We start from the raw sequence: 14,872 nt of genomic DNA, 5'->3' as shown, positions 1-14,872 counted from the left end.
GCTAGCCGTTCTTATAAGCCTAATTGTATTAGAACTTGGTGATCACCAAAACCGACTAGGATCGGAATTGCTTATGTTATCACTGTTTTGCTCTCTTTTTATGGTTCACCTTCCTCGTCTTCATCACTTTTTCTTGATTCATTGGCTTTGCTCCATCTCTACTCATAGAAGTGTCTAATGGACAAGAATACAAAAACTAGTGCAAGCAAAAAGCCTGAAGATGGTGAAAACCAGATTATTAGCACCTCCCTAGTTGTGAATAGATCTCTATCAGAGTTACCTGACATTGCTAAGGAGAAAATCTCGTCTAAGACTCGGATGAAGTTTGTATGAAGGTCGTGGACCACTGGTCATTTCAGTGTCCCTACTTGGACGAGATTCCAAACCCTGAGAACACAACGGTAGGCGAGGGCTATCAAATACGTTGCCGTCACTGCAATAAGTCGGATCATGGCCACCCCGATGGAATCTGGCCAGGATATGCATGGAAAAAGAGTAGCGGTTTGAACTTTGAAGGCAAGGCTGATGACCCCTGATGAGGAGGACGCAGATTCAGAATCAGATGAAGACGATCACTCAGATTCAGAATCAAATGTAGAGGCTCAACTTATCATTAAGAACCTCTAGAGGAAAAATTAGAGAGCAGGATTGAAGGAGCACAAAAGACAGCTAAAACCCTCAACCCCTAAATGAGAGGCAAGTGAGACCCGAACGGCGCCGTTTCTTTTCTTACTGAAGGCGGGAAAGATGGATTGCTGATCCGGATTTCAAAACCTGGGCCAAATTGGGCTAGACCTCTTTATCATTCATTCGGCCCAAATGCTTCTACTTCAACCTTTCTCCAACATAATTTTTTGAATTAAATTCAGTTTACCCCATGAGGTTTGGGAGTAACTTCATGTTAATCCCTATACTTTCAATTTCATCAGTTTACCCCTCAAACTTTTGAATTTTCCTCAAGCGTGACCAATGTCCTATATTCTATCCAAATCGGACGTTAACTACTAATAATTTTAACCTTAACTGTGAGGCCCGTATCTAAAATTTGGGCAAATTGGACCTTATCTGTCCAAATCAAACCTTAACTGCTGATAATTAACGGTCAATTCAAACGGAATATGAGAATTTAGACACGAAAGATAGAAATTGAAGAGTTCAAGGGGTAAACTGATGAAAATAAAAGTGTAGGGACTAACATGAAGTCACCCCCAAACCACAAGGGGGTAAACTGAATTTAATTCTAATTTTTTTCCTTCCATTTTTTAGCAACTCATGCTTTCATGATCAAACTGCAGCTTATGTCTCTCTTTTTTTTTCTTTTTCCTTCCATTTTCCATAGTATCTGGTTCAGTAATGATTGATGCATAGGTCCATGTCATGAGCAATGCGTTTTTGTTAGAATGCAATGATATCTTCTGCAGTATATTTGAAGCAAAACTCAAAACCTATGTTGTAATTCTAAGAAGTTTGAGTTCAGAGATATTGATATAGATCTTTTATTGTGTATAAAGATAATGCATTTAGTATACAGAAATGTCCCTTTTTTATATTACCATTGTTCTCCTTACAATAACCATACTTATGTTCACATAGATAGTTGTGTATCATCGTTGATTGCCTTATTTCTCTTAACGAAACCAATTGTTTATGTTTTGTAACTTTGCTGAACATGACACCAATCTAATTAATATTTTTTTTAATAAGAACTATAGTTTCTCCTTGAACTGATAGCTTTTTGTACACAGATGTTTCAAAGCATCATTTCAAGCTTGGTGAGTAGCTTGTGTTTCTTAGACAATTGAATGGTAAGTATTTATTCATACAATTACAATTATTGGATGATACTCTAGCATTTGGCTGTGATCCTCTGTTTGGATCGTAACCTTTAATGAGCATTTGGCTGTGATCCTAGTAAGACTTGGACTTAATGATCTTATAACCCTTTGTTATTGCCTGTATATATGCACTGTCTATATATTATTATTTCATGAACTTGGTCTCATTCATTTTTTTTTTTTTGGCTCTTCAGGATTTCTCAAAACACCCCTAGTGTCAGAACACCACTAGTGTAGGAAGTAATTGCAAGAGATCTTCATGATAAGGAATGGAAATGCAGACATATTTTCAAGTAAGTATAGACTGTGACAGAGTTCAAACATCTGTTTTTGATCTCATGTTTCCACTTCTACTGTTTTTCTTTCTAATTTAGTGTGGGGGTTCAAATCAGCTACTCTAGCTTTAATGTTTAAGTAAGACCAGCTAATGAACTACTCACGCTTGTTGACTCAAAATGTCAGAAGGTTAAGAGTTTATGTGAATGTGTATTTACTGTTATGAACTATATATGTGTCCTGAACTCGCATGCCTCTAATTACTACCCAGTCTACTATGATATGTCAAAGAATAAAGTACTCCCTATCGAATTTGAGAAACTCAAAGAATAAAGTACCCCATATATGTATTTGCCAAGTTGATACCATCTGATATTGGTTGTTTTGCTTCTGTGTGTTTCTAGTTGACTTCTAAATGTAGTTTGAGTTTCTGACATTGTATCACTTATTTTAGTTTATGTTTATTGGCTTGTTTGTTTAGGTTCTCATTTTGACAAGGACAAATCAATGGAGCTCTTGCAACTTGGTACATGTTCAAGGTTTATAGAACACAACAAATGAGAAAATTAGTATAGTTAATAGTTACAGTGCTATTTTTTTTTTTACTTTTTGTAGTTGATTCCTCTCAGTTCGAATCTTAATATGCATACATCATTGCAGCTGCCTACCCAAGTACTCAAGGAAATCCTAGTGAGGTTGACCCAAATAACACAACAGTAAGTAATTTTTGTGAGAATTGTCGGTGATGAATGGCAAGCAGTAGGATCATGAGTGTAGTTATAGGTACATTATAATCAAAATGTATTGTTATTGTACACATGTATTTTTACACTTCAAATAATTTTGTAATTGAAGTGGATTCTTAACATTAAATAAAGTGGTACTTTGTTCATTTTATTCTTAGTTTTTGTTACATATGAAGTTCAATTCACAATCACACAACATAAACAACAAGAATATAAACAAGACTGTGAAGTCTAATAGACAATCAAACGACATAAGTCATCATACCCTACAAGATAAAAGCAAAGTGAAATGAACTATCAGACGACATAAGTGTCTCATTAAACAACATATATATGTTGTTGGTTTTCCATTGAGACGACATAGAGTCTAATAATTTTCCAAACTTGACAACATCAGACGACATTATATTGCCATTAGAAACCTCATCTAAGTCTAACCATAGTAGGTGAATATATTTGTCGTTGAAGATTTTATGGCTCGACGATTATATGCGGCATAAGGTTGTATCACACCACATGCATCTATTTTGACAAAACCTTAATTTTTCTTGTTTCAGTTGACATATATATGTTGTGATCTTTAACACAGATAACATAAGTTTGCAAACCCTCTAGACTTATCAAATTTCAAACGACATACGACATATGATATGTCGTCTGATCAACACTCAGACGACAGTTCTCCACCGTCGTCTGAGTGTGTTTAACAGACGACGGTGGAGAACTGTCGTTTAATCATCAATCAGACAGTAGGGCCTCAGCTCAACTGTCGTCTGATGATGTTTTTGGCATAGTGGTCATTGATTACGGTTCTGCATTCTAATCTGTTAGCCACAGTTCCTAAGCATTTAGATATAGTTATATATAGTTTTGATGCCATTGTGTGGTTAAACAGTAGTTTCTTTATTTCAGTAGTTCCTAAGAGGTGTATATAATTTGTATATTGGTGCATATACTTTATAATTCTTTAGTAAACATGAGAAGAAAGAAGATTACTGGTGACAATTGCACTGAGATAATCAACCTTGAAAATGGGCAAAGTGGAACTAAATCAGCTACTTGGAATCCTCAAACCGTAGCTATATTTTGCAACTTATGTATCAAAGAAGTTGGGAAAGGACAAAGGCTTGGTACTCACTTTAATAAAGAAGGATGGGCTAGCTTGGTTGCAAACTTTCATGTAGAGACTGGAAATAACTATGAAAAATCACAATTGAAGAACAAGTGGGATTTACTAAAAAAAAAAATGGAAATTATGGAAAGATCTGATTGGGAAGGAAACTGGCCTTGGTTGGAATCCCACTAAAAATATTGTTGATGCATGCATCAGATGAATGGTGGAGGAATAAAATCCAGGTATCTAGCACAAAGTTATCTATGTTCTAATGTTATTTAGTTTGATATTGTAGTATTATGTCTACATACCAACTGTTATCTTTATGATTTATAGATAAATCCACAATGTGTGAAATTACGTGTTCGAGGCATCAATCCTGATATGGAGGCGAATTTGGATATGATGTTTAAGGCGTTGTAGCTACCGGTAAATATGTTTGGGCTCCTTCTTCTGATCTACCACCGCCTCAAAACGGGAAAGCTCCAAAGGACAACATTATTTCATTGGATGATAATCTTGATTACGAGGAGTTTGACCTCAATGAAAGTCCACACTCCACAGTCAGCTCAAGTTACCAAAGAGACAGGAAAGAAGCGAGCAAATTGTCAACTTGACACATAAGGGCTGAAAGAGAAAAAGGCTAAAATGGGAGGTGCCGCAAAATTGTCCCTACAAATTAATCGTCTTGTTGAGGTAGTTGAGGCTAGGAGTACCACAACGTCTGCATTGATAGAAGGTTCACAATCTACTAGTGTTTCCAAAGTAATGAAGGTAGTTGAAAGTTTGTCATGGATAGAGATTGGTAGCCAACTGTGGTGGTTTGCAACCAAGTTATTTTTCTCCCAAGAGAAGAGGGAAATGTTTTCTGTGATGAAAGATCCGGAGATGAAGCTTCAATTTATCCTGCGTAATCAAGAAAGGGAAAATAATAAGCATTCACATATTTGAGTGTTAATATTATTAGCTTTTTTCTTGTCTTGAATATATATTTAGCACGTACTACTACATGATAGCTTGATGGATATTTGTATAATTTGCAGGTTATGGATATGGACATTTTAGAGGAGGAGGAAGAGGAGATTAGTAGAATTGTCTGCATTTGTGCTTCTATGATAGAAATGTATCATGAAAATATATTCATAAGGTCCCTTGTATGAATTCTTTATACACTGGTAACATTTGGGTGATGGAATTACAATCAGGAAATGACACTCGTTGTCATAACATGTTCCGTATGAACAAAGATGTATTCTTTAAATTGTGTGATGATTTGAAGAATACTTATATGGTGAACGCTTCCCGGAGAATAAGTGTGGCTGAGAAAGTGGCAATGTTTTTGTACACTTTAGGAGGAGGTGAAGCAAGTGTACAAGAGTGATTTCAACACTCTAGCGAGACAGTTAGTAGATACTTCAATAAAATGCTCAATGTGATATGTGATGTCACGGCAAAAGATTTCATCAAGCCATCAGATCCCGAGTTCAAAAGCACTCCACCTGAAATACTTGGTGATTCTAGATATATGCCTCACTTTAAGGTAAGTTATTTTACATCTTGTAGTCATTTTTATTTTTAACAAACAACATGGTATAAAATATCATAGTTTGTGCAGGATTGTATTGGAGTTATAGATGGCATGCATGTTCATGCAACTATATCACCATCAGATCAAGTACCATACATTGGCAGAAAAGGAATACCGACTCAGAATGTAATGGCGGTATGCAACTTTGACATGCAATTTACATTTGCATGTGCAGGTTGGGAAGGCATTCCCCACGATGCAAGAATATTCCAATCAGTAATTCACAATCCGGCTTTGAACTTTCCTAAACCTCCAAGTGGTAATTATATTTATATAAAAAAATATGCATTTGTTCAACATTAAAGCACTTCTTGCATTTGAAATTATGATAGACTTTTTTTTCTTTTCTTCAGGAAAATACTATTTGGTGGATGCAGGATACCCACAAATGAAAGGGTATTTGGGACCATACAAGTGTCAAATGTATCATCTTCCTGAATTTCGCAGAGGTGCTCAACCAACAGGTTATAAAGAGGTATTTAGTCATGTACACTCTTCCCTCAGGGGCGTTATTGAACACACTTTTGGTGTGTGAAAAAAAGATAGAATATTTTATTGGACATGCCAAGTTACTCATTTGATAAGCAAGTTAAAATTGATATAGCAACAATGACACTTCACAACTATATAAGAAGGTATGTCGTACGTGATTTAGTTTTTGACGAAAGTGAAACCTTTGATGACATTGAAGAGGATGGGAGAGAGGATGATGCACGTGGTCACGGTCATGTTTCTAGAGAGATGGAGGCATTGAGAAACAGGATTGCTTCAAGTTTGATGGGTGCACGGGTTTAGAGACAAGACTTTAGTTTTTTTTTCTTGCAATAAGGTTGTGGATTTATATTTAACTAGTATTTTTTTTAATAAATACTTTCTTATTATATATATGAAGTTTTGTTATGAATTAAGGTTTAAATATACGTACAGAGGCTCGTGAGAGGCTCTTCACAAGTTCACATGTATTTTTGTTTGATTATATAATGATTATAAGGTTCTGGTATAAGCAAAGTTAAAGAAAGAGGAATGACGTAATGGGTTATAGGCCAAAAAATGAAAGAGAAAGTTGTTATCGACAAAAAAAAAGAGTTAAAGAGTTTATTCTAGTGTTTTGTCTATTTTGGTCATTACATAAAAATATTGCAGTTTTATAATGTGGTTACTAAACATCTCACCTTACTTATTTTGATTGCAGCGATTAAAAAATGATAACTAACCAAACGCTTAACGTGGATTATTCTCACAAGTCACAACAGTGATTTTTTTAAACTGAAATTTCACACTGCAATATCAAATTGGGCCTTGGTGTACATATGGCTTCAATTTCCCTTGAGACCTTCGGCAAATAGAGAAGCAAAAGCATCCATGCAATGTTTCTTCAACACCAACGCAACATCAACGCCTCCACCACCAATTTTGGCGTCTGAAATATATACGGCCCCTGTTCTATCAATGGAAACAAGGTCAACGTTGTTTGGTCTTCCGAATCCAAAATCAGTTTCATACACACCAAACCGAGGTGAGCCAGCCATGGTAAGCACTCTACCACTACGCCCCCTACTCATTCCTGAAACCCAATTCTCTGCTCCATTCAGAGCCCCTTTTCCCAAACGGTTCATACCTTCAGTGATTGCAGTTAATGCCACAACCACCCCTTCTCCTCCCAACATCCCTTTTCTTTCTGCGACTGCCAAACACGGCGTGATGCAGTTCCCAAAATATGTTGCAGGTATAGGAGGGTCTAGCCGAGATCTACAATCCGCAACCAAAATGAGTTGTGTTTCATCTTCGTTTGTTTCCTCAGCCTTGACTAAACAAACCCACATGTAGGCACAAGCTAAAGAAAACGTTGTCAAATGGAGATTTGCATCGGAACTTACAGTACTTAGTACATGCCCTCTAAGTTTCTGTATGGATGCACGAGTGAGTTTGAAGGTGCCTCGAATCTCTAGTGGAGCGTGAAACTCCCAGAACTTTAGGCTTCTGTTGTTGGGACCGTCAATGTCTTGGTATTGGTTCGAAAAGAGTGTTCCAAGCCCTGCCTGGTCTTGAACCACCGTTCTGTCGTAGAAGGGTTTGAGGTGATCTGGTAATGAAGATGAATTTAGCCCTTGATGTTTGCATAGGTGCGCCCATGATTTGAAAAACGAGATTGAAGTTAAGCCATCAAGAACTGCGTGGTGTATTGCTGCTCCAATGGAAAAGCCTCGGTTTGGGAAGAGAGTGATCTGCAGTGCCATCACTGCGGCTCGTTCATGAGAATTCTCCAGTTGTGGGACAAGAGGATGGTATTCTTGGGGTACAAGCAAGTCGTAATTGCTTGAAAAGCGATCAAAATCAGCATTGGACTCGGCTATTGTAAGCGAAAGGGTGTCGCCTTGGACGTAAGTGAGAATGGGTTTGATGGAGTCTTGAGGCCAAGTGAGGTTTCCTGCGAGAGGTAGGAAATGTTGGAGGGTAAGAGAGAGTGAGGTTTTGAGCTTTTCAAGTATGGAATCAAATGAGAAGGTCGAAACGTTGGAGGAAGAAGATGATATCTCATAGAAGTAAAGGGGCTGCACTGGTGCAAACCTCAACCAACATATGTCGAAGAAGGTCAAGGGAAGGGAGAGATCTGGTGAGGGTGAGTCCGATGAGGCAGCAGGAAGTGACGGAGCCACCCTGCAAATTTGAACTACTCTTGCAGATGAGTTTGGAGATGCCATTGGAGATGATGCTGAATTGATTGAAACTTTAGCAATTATATATACAGAATGAAGCTTCTCGCCCTGCCTAGCTAGTTGACTTGTTGGTGATACAGTATCAGACTATCAGTATCACCTAAACTTTTCATGATTCACGTTGTTTCATTGGTTCATGGTTCACAAACAAAATGGAACGAGGTTCACAAATCATAAAATGAATTATTGAATCTCCAGCTCATCATTTATGGACGTGCAGATATTTTCGCAATTTATTAGAAAGATAAATACAGATTACATTCCTTAAATAACACAAGAAAACAACTCCCTAGTCCAGCAGAAACAGCTCCTGATCCTACTAAAATATATGCATTTGTCAAGGTTCATACACTAAACTTTATCTGCAGTCTGCACGTACACCTATGTATCGCTCAAGTTCCCCTTTCTGTTTCGTTCGTGACAGTTGCAAGTGAACGAACCCCTGCTTTCCCTGGAAGTGATTAATCCAAACCTATTCTGTCATTTGGTTTGGATTTGAATTTGATTCCAGGGAAAGCAGTGACTAATCAAATGAGAAACGTTACCCAAACCTATTGAAGTGAGGATGTATATTTACTGTTGCTGAAGAGAATTTGATAATACATGTGTTTAATTTGATATCTGGCTTGGACTGCATAATTACAAAGCCCATTGTACATTTGATTGATGCCTCCCTATATAAATTCATTTGTTTGTAGTTTTGAACATCTTTATTCTTCAATAAGCTAATTTGTTAGTTCCATGAGAGAAGAGAAGAAACTAATTTTAAAGGCAAGAGAAAGACAGGAAAAGAAAGCAGACGTTCCGGAAAGGAAGCGGCTAGAAGAGGTAAAGAGCTGGTGTAGGTTGAGAACGCGACTTAACGTCTCCTTCAGTTCTTCTAAACGACGTTTGCAATTAAATGGCTCATTTAATAAGTTTTAGTGGGTTTGTGCTGATGTGTCAAGTTTATGACCTTCAGATATTGAATGAATGGACACGATTCAAAGTTAAGGATAAACAAGGATGGCAGCCAAGGAGAGAATCCTTGCCAGTGGAAATTTGGTTTGAAACAAGAATACTTTTCTTAACAAACAAACATACATCTCATGTAAACAGACTAGTAGCAAATAACCGTACAACTCCAAGCCTACATTCATATCTGGAAGAAAGTACCTCTCAGCTGCTGCAACTCATTGCTGAATTATGGGTCCAAAAGCATTATCTCTGCATTCTTTGAAGCACGCTTAAACATAAGTAATTCTTTTACTAGCTTTGAAAAACCGTTGGCGCGCAGGGTGTTTGGCAGTTGCAGAAACAAAAGGGTTGTTGGGTGGAGATGGGTTGGTTGTGGCTTTAACTGCAATTACTGAACCTATGAAGCGTTTGGAAAAAGATGTTTTGAATGGAGCAGAGAATTGGGTTTCAAGATTGAGCAGTGTGCGTAGTGGTAGACTGGTAGGTATTGCTGGCTCACATCGGTTTGGTGTGTATGAGACTGATTCTGGATTCGGAAGACCAAACAAAGTCGAGCTTGTTTCCATTGATAGAACAGGAGCCATATATATTTCAGATACCAAAAATGGTGGTGGAGGCCTTGACGTTGGGTTGGTGTTGAAGAAACATTACATGGATGCTTTTGCTTCTTTATTTGCCAAAGGTCTCAAGGGACATTAAAAACCAAATTACATGCACATAAAAACATGGTTCTTTTGTCTTATGATACCGCTCCTAGATTATAATTTGCTTGTGTGTCTTTCCTTTTGGTTGTTAATAACTGGGAATCCAAACATGAGAGTTTGGATGATTTGGTGTTCATTGTTATTTCGAAAAAATGGAATCCATTATTTGTGATAGCTAGTTGGGCGGTGTTAACAAAGCTTGAGATTGAAATCACTAGCTAACTAGTTGCAAGTAAGGAACTAAATCTGGTGTAAACCACAACTCCTCAAGCAAACCAACATCTCCAAAAGACTCGATGATCGTCTATTTTCACTTCACAAATTATTTTGCTCACCCCGCAAACTAGTTTATATTTTTAATTGTAAGTTTGGGGGAAGAGGGGGTGAGTAAAATGGTTTGTAAAGTGATAATAGACGCACCTTTTGTTTCCAATTAATTTCAGTTTCTGAACATTTTGAACAAATCTTGACCCATTAGCTTAGTCTTTCTCTTTGTACGCCAAACCTCTGTTTAGTTCAGCCATGCACTATTTGGTTTAGCATGCATGCAATCATTTTTTTATTTTTTTATTTTTATTTTTAGAATGGGTGAGAAATAAGGATTGATTTTCATGATTTTCGTCGTTTGTGCTTGCAGGGGTTCGTTCACTTGCAACTGTCACGAACGAAACAGAAAGGGGAACTTGAGCAATACAAAGGTGTACGTACGTGTAGACTGCAGATAAAGTTTAGTGTATGAACCTTGGCAAATGCATATATTTTAGTAGGATCAGGAGCTGTTTCTGCTGGACTAGGGATCGTTGTTTTCTTGTGTTATTTAAGGAATGTAATCTGTATTTATCTTTTCAAAAATCATCGTAACTATGTTTACAATTCTAAAAACTTCAATGTTCATATATATGCGACCAATGCAAATAGATTTTCAATCAAAGCAGCATATATCATCATCATCACAAGTAGTATAGTCCAAAAGTGGCATGAGTAGAAAGAACTGAGCAACGACATAGATGAATAGCAGTGGATGTACACCAAATGCGCCACAACAGGTGTCAAAACAAATTACAGTATAACATAAACATGAACACGGTAAATCACAACAGGTTAGATAAACCCAGGTGTTTGATAAAATACCAGGACAAGCAATAAATCAATAGATATCAATAATCATAGAAAGAACTCAGGACGATAGCCAGATTTGAACATACTGTAAATCCCAAAGCTAAGCGAATATGAGGCTTTGCTGAGAGACTGTATTATTGAAGCCGTGGCCAGCGTGACCTGCAAATCGAAGCCAAGAAGCTCAGTCGAACAAATTAGGGCACAAACCGCACCGTGCTAATGGAGAACCCAAAGAGCATGCTTGAATCATCGCGTCTGCCAGATAGAAGGACCCAAATGACCAATTCCCACTTTCAATCAATTATTGGAGACTTGAGAAAAATGAAGATGAAAGTGGATCAGATTGAGAGAGAAACAAAAAACGTCAAAATCTGACCTATGGTGTTGGACACGGTTGATTGATCGTCATTCTCCAGATTTTTTCGTTGGGTTATGAACTTTTACATAGTATCTGGTTCAGTGGTACCATATGTTCGTCGTCTCCATAGTATCTGGAAACATATTAATACATTTGCAATAGTGAGAGACCGCTTATTCGAGCTCGAGACCTTATATTTGTGGGAACATATTAATACTTTTAAATTTTTTGTTAGTTCACCATAAATTTGTGTTGGTTGTTGCTAGTTAGTAGTTTAAAATAGAACTCAACAACCCAAAGAAACACTATAGTGCCTAAAATGGTATGATTGGAATTTAGGGAACTGTACAATGACTAGTAGCTAAATAACAAACATTACATGGTAGTTTAATACTCTAATTGCTAGAGCTAGAAGAATGGATTCCTTGTCCTGTAAACTATCAATTCTATCAAGTATAGCATTTGTTTGTAGAATAGCTAGTAGACATGTCACTAGGATCATCTGAGCCCAAACTAAAAGGAAACCCGATTGATCTGATAGTCCCCCAGTGACTATTAGTATTGTTAGCCAGGCTTGTGATGGTGTTTTCTTGATTCTGATCTTGAGCCAAACTGGTTGAGAAGCCACTAAACTGTTGTTGTTGTGAGCCATCAAAGTCTATGCTCCCTGAGGTGTTGTTGTTACTCAAGTCACCAACAAAGGCATGGTTGAAATTGGGTGGTGATGACATATCAATCGGAGTGAACATGAAGCCATTGGGAATGTTTTCTCCAACTAATGCAGGATTGAAGTTGGGTTTATTAGAGAGAGCGAAAGCTGAGTAAGTTGAAGCTTGTTGATGTTGTAAGTCATTGTTGTTGCTCCAAAATTGTATGGCTGATCCTAAGTCAGTGGTGCAAGATATGTTGTTTTCGGAACTGAACTGAGGGCATTGAGTTAGAAAACCGGATGATGTAGGTTCAGGCAAGGGAGACAGCCAAGATTGAGAAAGAGCCCTCTGTGCCATTGAGTTTGTTTTCTTGAAAATCCTGCAAATGGCCCATGCATCCTGTACAACATGACATATCAAATTAGAGACCAAACATTCAACTGAAAACAACAAATAGGAATCGAAAACATGAGAAACAGAACCAACTAGTACTACTTACATTTGGAGGGAGGCTTTTATCTAACAGCTTCTTGGGTGGTGATGAGTCTGCGATAGAAGGGAGGCGAAACTCGTGCATCATCCAATCAGTTTTGATTCCTTTAGCAGCTCTGCCTCTGTAGAACACAAGGGACTTCTTAAGGCCTATGCACTTGGACCCTTCAGATGAATAAATAGGCCTGTCTGTTCCTGTTGCTTTCCAAAACCCGGCTCCTGTGACTCGGTTAGGCCTAGCACTGTTGCGGTATTTTCGATCCCTTGGGCAGTAAAAGTACCACTCTTTCTCCCCAGTACTAGCCAGTTCTGCATCAAGATAGAAGATATAACTTTATTCACAAGAAACAATTGCTAAGCTCACTTAAAACATGTTCTTTCAAACCAAACATGAAAAAGGGACGTATGTATGAAAACTGGTTAAGAAACACAAGAACTAGAATCGTTTCTTACTTGGAAGATCCCAGGGATCATATTTATAAATGTCGACTTGCTTAATCAGTTCAATGGGGAGAAGCCTTTGCTGAATCTTTCTCTTGAGGTAAAACCCAACAAGCTCCTCATCAGTTGGATGGAAGCGAAAACCCGGCAACATCACATCATCAACTTTATCCATCTGATCATTCTTCTCTCCCATACTTCTCTACTTGAAGTTTATAAAAACTCCAAAAGTTGAAAGATAAGAATTCAAAAGTTCAAACCAGACCCTTGAGAAAAGTCTAAGAAATACCACTAGGCAGCTTGGAAGGAGTACTTCTGGTTCTTTAACATATGCTTAAAAGAGAACCAAGCTGCAGTTCTAGTGAGTCTCACAAATAAGAGTTTGCTTCATCCAAAGCTATCATGTGCCACCTGAAAAGGGGTCTGGCTCCGAAGCTTCGGCCGCCCTTTCAGGGATGAGTAATGAAGAGTACGATTTGCACGAAAATCACGATGACTTGGTAAAGAAGAAGCTTAGACGCTCACCCCTCTTAAGAACAGCTACCAAGGAACACAAGTCAAGTGAATTGGATTATTGAATTGAGAGGCTTTTTAAGTTGGTGATTCTTGAAGTACTGCATAAGGGTCTTATTTAAACCCAAATTAAGGATCTCAAAGAGTCTAAAAATTCAGCAAACATTGGAATTTTTTAATTACCAAGTTGCTTTCACAGTTGCTCATTTTCAGTTTTCTGAGAAACCACCCTCATTTATCTTCAAAGAAACAAATACAATATGACAAATACAGGTTCCTTATCAAGCTATTATAATCCAACCCTTTAAAAACACAATTTCTCTTTTGGCTGTATAACATATTATAAGTAATCATCATTATAATTAAGGAACTAACTTCCAAAACTAAAAAAGCTTAAGATTACAGTCAAACCAAGAGATATATGTATGCAAAAATTGGAAATTCCTCTCTGAGACGACCCCTTTTCAGTTTTTAGTCTAAGGAAATAATGAAATAATAACATTTGAATCCCTGGATCCAAAAATGCCATTTCTGTTCTAAATATTCTGAGAGCTTCTATAATTCCTTCATCTGCCACATATGAAAAACTGACATGTCAGTGGAATTTTTTTTTATGACAGTGGATATTTTAATATTTAAGAGTTAAGATAGGGCCAAACTAGTGATTAAGTATTAGTATAAGCATCTCTTCTATGGGTCAACCAGAAGAAAAATCCATCATACAAAATAAACCAGGGGACTAATTGATCGTTAAGAATTTTCTGGTTTACATACGTGCACTTTCTTTAAATTTTGGTCTACAAGTCAAAATTAGTAAAAGTTAATATCTTTTACCAAATACCCAGAAACGAAATATATAACAACTCCACTGCTGCAGTGAGGACAAGGTTAGGCAAACAGTACTAATGTGAACTATAATTAGCATGGGAGTACAGTATTTAAGGTAAATCTAGTTCACCAAATTAACTGTAACATATATGCAAAGGGGAGTTCAACTACTAACTAGCTAGAAACTATGTCATCTGACATCAGGAGCAATCGTCTCACACCTGTATGTTCAAAGTTGATCTTTAAAAGCAGAAACTTAATCATATATATTCTCGCCTTTTTAAGGAATCATTAAGCTCATTTCATCTATTTATAAAAGTTTGGCTTTGAACCCTTTTCAGTTTGGTTTGATATAAATCATATTGAAACAAGGAAAGGATCCACCTAAATTTTCTCAAGACCTGCCATTATAGCAGAGGCATAGGTCAATCCCCTTGATTTCAAGAACATTGGAATCCGAAATCCCTAATTTCCAAATTGTTTGGTATTTCCAGACACTAATTTTGAGCTGCTGTGTTTCTTCCAATGAGTAGA

The 14,872-nt window shown here is 37.3% G+C and overlaps 3 protein-coding genes across 3 annotated transcripts; 1 reads left to right on the top strand and 2 right to left on the bottom strand.

Annotated features, from left to right (window-relative positions):
• Positions 1 to 6,875: 6,875 nt before the first annotated feature.
• LOC101301036 (phenolic glucoside malonyltransferase 2-like) lies at positions 6,876 to 8,261 on the bottom strand. The gene has a single exon (XM_004306104.1). It carries the CDS (start codon positions 8,259 to 8,261, stop codon positions 6,876 to 6,878), a length of 1,386 nt encoding a protein of 461 aa, XP_004306152.1.
• A 756-nt stretch (positions 8,262 to 9,017) lies between these two features.
• Positions 9,018 to 9,932, top strand: LOC101300755 (phenolic glucoside malonyltransferase 1-like). The gene is made up of 2 exons (XM_004306103.1): positions 9,018 to 9,117; positions 9,553 to 9,932. The coding sequence occupies exons 1-2, from the start codon at positions 9,018 to 9,020 to the stop codon at positions 9,930 to 9,932; spliced, it is 480 nt and encodes a 159-aa protein (XP_004306151.1).
• Positions 9,933 to 11,863: 1,931 nt separating this feature from the next.
• On the bottom strand, positions 11,864 to 13,193 carry LOC101300475 (protein FEZ-like). The gene is made up of 3 exons (XM_004306102.1): positions 13,010 to 13,193; positions 12,564 to 12,865; positions 11,864 to 12,463 (listed from the first exon to the last, which is right to left on the bottom strand). Exons 1-3 carry the CDS (start codon positions 13,191 to 13,193, stop codon positions 11,864 to 11,866), a joined length of 1,086 nt encoding a protein of 361 aa, XP_004306150.1.
• Between the last annotated feature and the right edge of the window lie 1,679 nt (positions 13,194 to 14,872).

The sequence above is a fragment of the Fragaria vesca genome, linkage group LG6 (assembly GCF_000184155.1).
Source record: "Fragaria vesca subsp. vesca linkage group LG6, FraVesHawaii_1.0, whole genome shotgun sequence".
Taxonomy (NCBI): domain Eukaryota; kingdom Viridiplantae; phylum Streptophyta; class Magnoliopsida; order Rosales; family Rosaceae; genus Fragaria; species Fragaria vesca.
Note: the sequence above shows the minus strand (reverse complement) of the source record. Positions and strands in the feature narration are given on the sequence as shown.

Bases quoted from the DNA above. Each gene is read 5' to 3' on its own strand.
- LOC101301036 (XM_004306104.1), bottom strand. From the start codon at position 8,261: ATGGCATCTCCAAACTCATCTGCAAGAGTAGTTCAAATTTGCAGGGTG.
- LOC101300755 (XM_004306103.1), top strand. From the start codon at position 9,018: ATGAGAGAAGAGAAGAAACTAATTTTAAAGGCAAGAGAAAGACAGGAA. The intron at 9,118-9,552 runs GTAGGTTGAGAA...GTTGGCGCGCAG, and splicing joins AGAAGAGGTAAAGAGCTGGT to GGTGTTTGGCAGTTGCAGAA.
- LOC101300475 (XM_004306102.1), bottom strand. From the start codon at position 13,193: ATGGGAGAGAAGAATGATCAGATGGATAAAGTTGATGATGTGATGTTG. The intron at 12,866-13,009 runs GTAAGAAACGAT...ATCTTGATGCAG, and splicing joins TGATCCCTGGGATCTTCCAA to AACTGGCTAGTACTGGGGAG. The intron at 12,464-12,563 runs GTAAGTAGTACT...CATGTTGTACAG, and splicing joins ATAAAAGCCTCCCTCCAAAT to GATGCATGGGCCATTTGCAG.